Source organism: Carlito syrichta, unplaced genomic scaffold (genome assembly GCF_000164805.1).
Source record: "Carlito syrichta isolate Samal-C Ts95f unplaced genomic scaffold, Tarsius_syrichta-2.0.1 Scaffold287775, whole genome shotgun sequence".
NCBI lineage: Eukaryota > Metazoa > Chordata > Mammalia > Primates > Tarsiidae > Carlito > Carlito syrichta.
In genome coordinates this window covers 57,695-59,937 of record NW_007231871.1, presented here as the reverse complement: position 1 = coordinate 59,937, position 2,243 = coordinate 57,695, and the positions used below count along the sequence as shown (strand labels likewise).

General features: G+C 44.9%; 1 protein-coding gene across 3 annotated transcripts in view; it reads right to left on the bottom strand.

The window, feature by feature from the left end:
* Positions 1-434: 434 nt before the first annotated feature.
* Positions 435-2,243, bottom strand: part of FOPNL (FGFR1OP N-terminal like) — a 17,612-nt gene continuing 15,803 nt past the window's right edge. For all 3 annotated transcript variants that reach the window (XM_008053008.2, XM_008053007.1, XM_021709945.1), the window contains exon 5: positions 435-676. Coding sequence is in view for 2 of the 3 variants with exons in the window: in XM_008053007.1 (XP_008051198.1) it covers positions 615-676 (62 nt within the window). In the remaining variant the exon portion in view is untranslated. The remainder of the gene's footprint in view (positions 677-2,243) is intronic.

Genomic DNA, 2,243 nt, shown 5'->3' with positions numbered 1-2,243 from the left:
CCTCGACCTGCTAGGCTCCAGCGATCCTTCCGCCTCAGCCTTCCAAGTAGCCAGAATTACAGGCACGCGTTACCACGCCCAGCTGATTTTTTGATTTATTGTAGAAATGAGGTCTCGCTGCCCAGACGGGTCTCGAACCCACGGGCTCAGGCAATCCACTCACCTCAGCCTCCCAAAGGCGCGGGATTACAGGCTGAGCCACCGAGCCCGGCTTGTTTTTTCTGTTTTTAATGTTTTTAAATATTTTTTTATTTGAATGAATTTTCCTACAAATCTACATTAATTCCAGCTGAAGGAAATTTAGTGAATGTGCCATGTCAAAGAGCAGAGTGCATGGCTATAAAGACCTATAACTGCTTAAGAAGAATGTACAGTGCCCAAAAGCTCTTTCATTTCTCCAATGCTTCAGGACTCTTTCAAGTCAAACCCAGTGAGCCAGATGGCAGAGATGGCTTTTATTTACAAGTGCAGTTGACCGTGAGGGATGTTCTGGAGAAACTCAAATTTCTACAAAGTGCAGATATTAGTGGTAACACTGGGACAATCAATCAGTGATTTACTGCACAAAACTATAAGCTATGAGCTACCCAGGGGGTGCGTCACCCCTTGACAGCCTAGGAAGCATGAAGGTCTTCAGCATGAGCACTTGGCTGCAGCTCCTGTCTTAGGTGAACACCTGGAATAAACAGAAACGAATGTCAAGACTTCTCCCAAGGCAAAAAAGGAGGACAGGCAGGCAGAACTACATATCTTTTAGGATGTTATATACTTAATATACTATGAGCTTTCTAGATGGTTTATGACAACTTTTTAAAAAATTACTGAAGAAATCAGAAATGTTTAATACTGGGGACTCACTATAACTTTTTTTTTTTTAGTCAGAGTCTCACTCTGTCATCCAGGCTGAAGTGCAGTGGCATGCTCACAGCCACCACAGCCTTAACCTGCTGGGCTCAGGCGATCTTTCCATCTCAGCCTTCCATGTGCCACCACATCCAGATAATTTATTTATTTATTGTAGAGACAAGGTCTCACCAAGTTGCCCAGGCTGGTCTTGAACCTGTGGGCTCAGGCAATCCTCTTGCCTTGGCTTCCCAAAGTGCTAGGATTACAGGCGTGAGCCACCACACCTCACTGGACTCACTCTATACAAAAGAGTTTCTTCACTTTTTTGTGTGTGAGTAGTGTACAAACTGCAGTAAACCTATTTGTGAGCAGTTACAAAGCTCTCTCTTACATGTAAGGTATGGAATTTGCAAGAAAGGACAAGGTGTTAAATGAGCGTTTTGAGGGCTGCCAAAGCTCTTCCATGAAAACACAAAAGCCTTCAAATAGAAATACTTCCTAGCAGCGCCCTCTTGCGGCAAGAAGAAAACAGGCACAAGGACATCCTACCAAAGTCATCAAGGGAGTCAAGAAATTGTGCACCTGTTGCTGAGGCCAAAACCAAAACAACCAAGCGCCAGAGTCCAGAGGTGCCCAGTGCCCTGCGACCCCCACCCCTGAGCTCTGCAGGAGTAAAAACAGGGCCCCTGCCGTGTCACAGGGATGACAGAGTAGAGACAAAAGAAGTATTTGAGATTTAAAGAGCTGAGACTCCTGGGAACATGTGAACCCCAACACTGTTAATAGTTGACAAAACAAAATCTTTCTTGTGACATTTTGGTAACAGGGAAAAAAAAACCCACAAATTTAAACAAGGTGCTAGAAAAATGCAATTTTAGCACCAAAATACCTCTGGATTTCCTCTTTCTGAAGAGGATGTATGTTTACACAGTTGTATCTATCCTCGGCAGCGGACCGCCCTTAGTGCTGTCAGCACTTCACAGGCCTAGAGGATGGGTGGAAATCTCTCTCCCTCAATTTTTGGCAACTTTGGTGGATAGAAAAAAAAAACTGACAATTTTCTTTAGAATACAATGATTTTAGGACTTCTAGAAAAGTATTATTTTTTTTTAAAAAGCTGGGCACGGTGGCTCACATCTGTAATCCCAGCACTTTGGGAGGCAGAGGGGAGAGGATTACCTGAGCTCAGGGGTTCAAGACCAGCCTGGGCAACATGGTGAGACCTTGTCCCTACACAAAATTTTAAAAATGAATTAGTCAGGTGTGGTGGCTCACACCTGTAGTTCCAGCTACTTAGAAGGCTGAGGGGAAGGACTGCCTGAGCCCAGCAGGTCAAGGTTGCAGTGGCCATGAGCGTGCCACTGCACTCCAGCAACAGAGCGAGACTCCTACTCCAA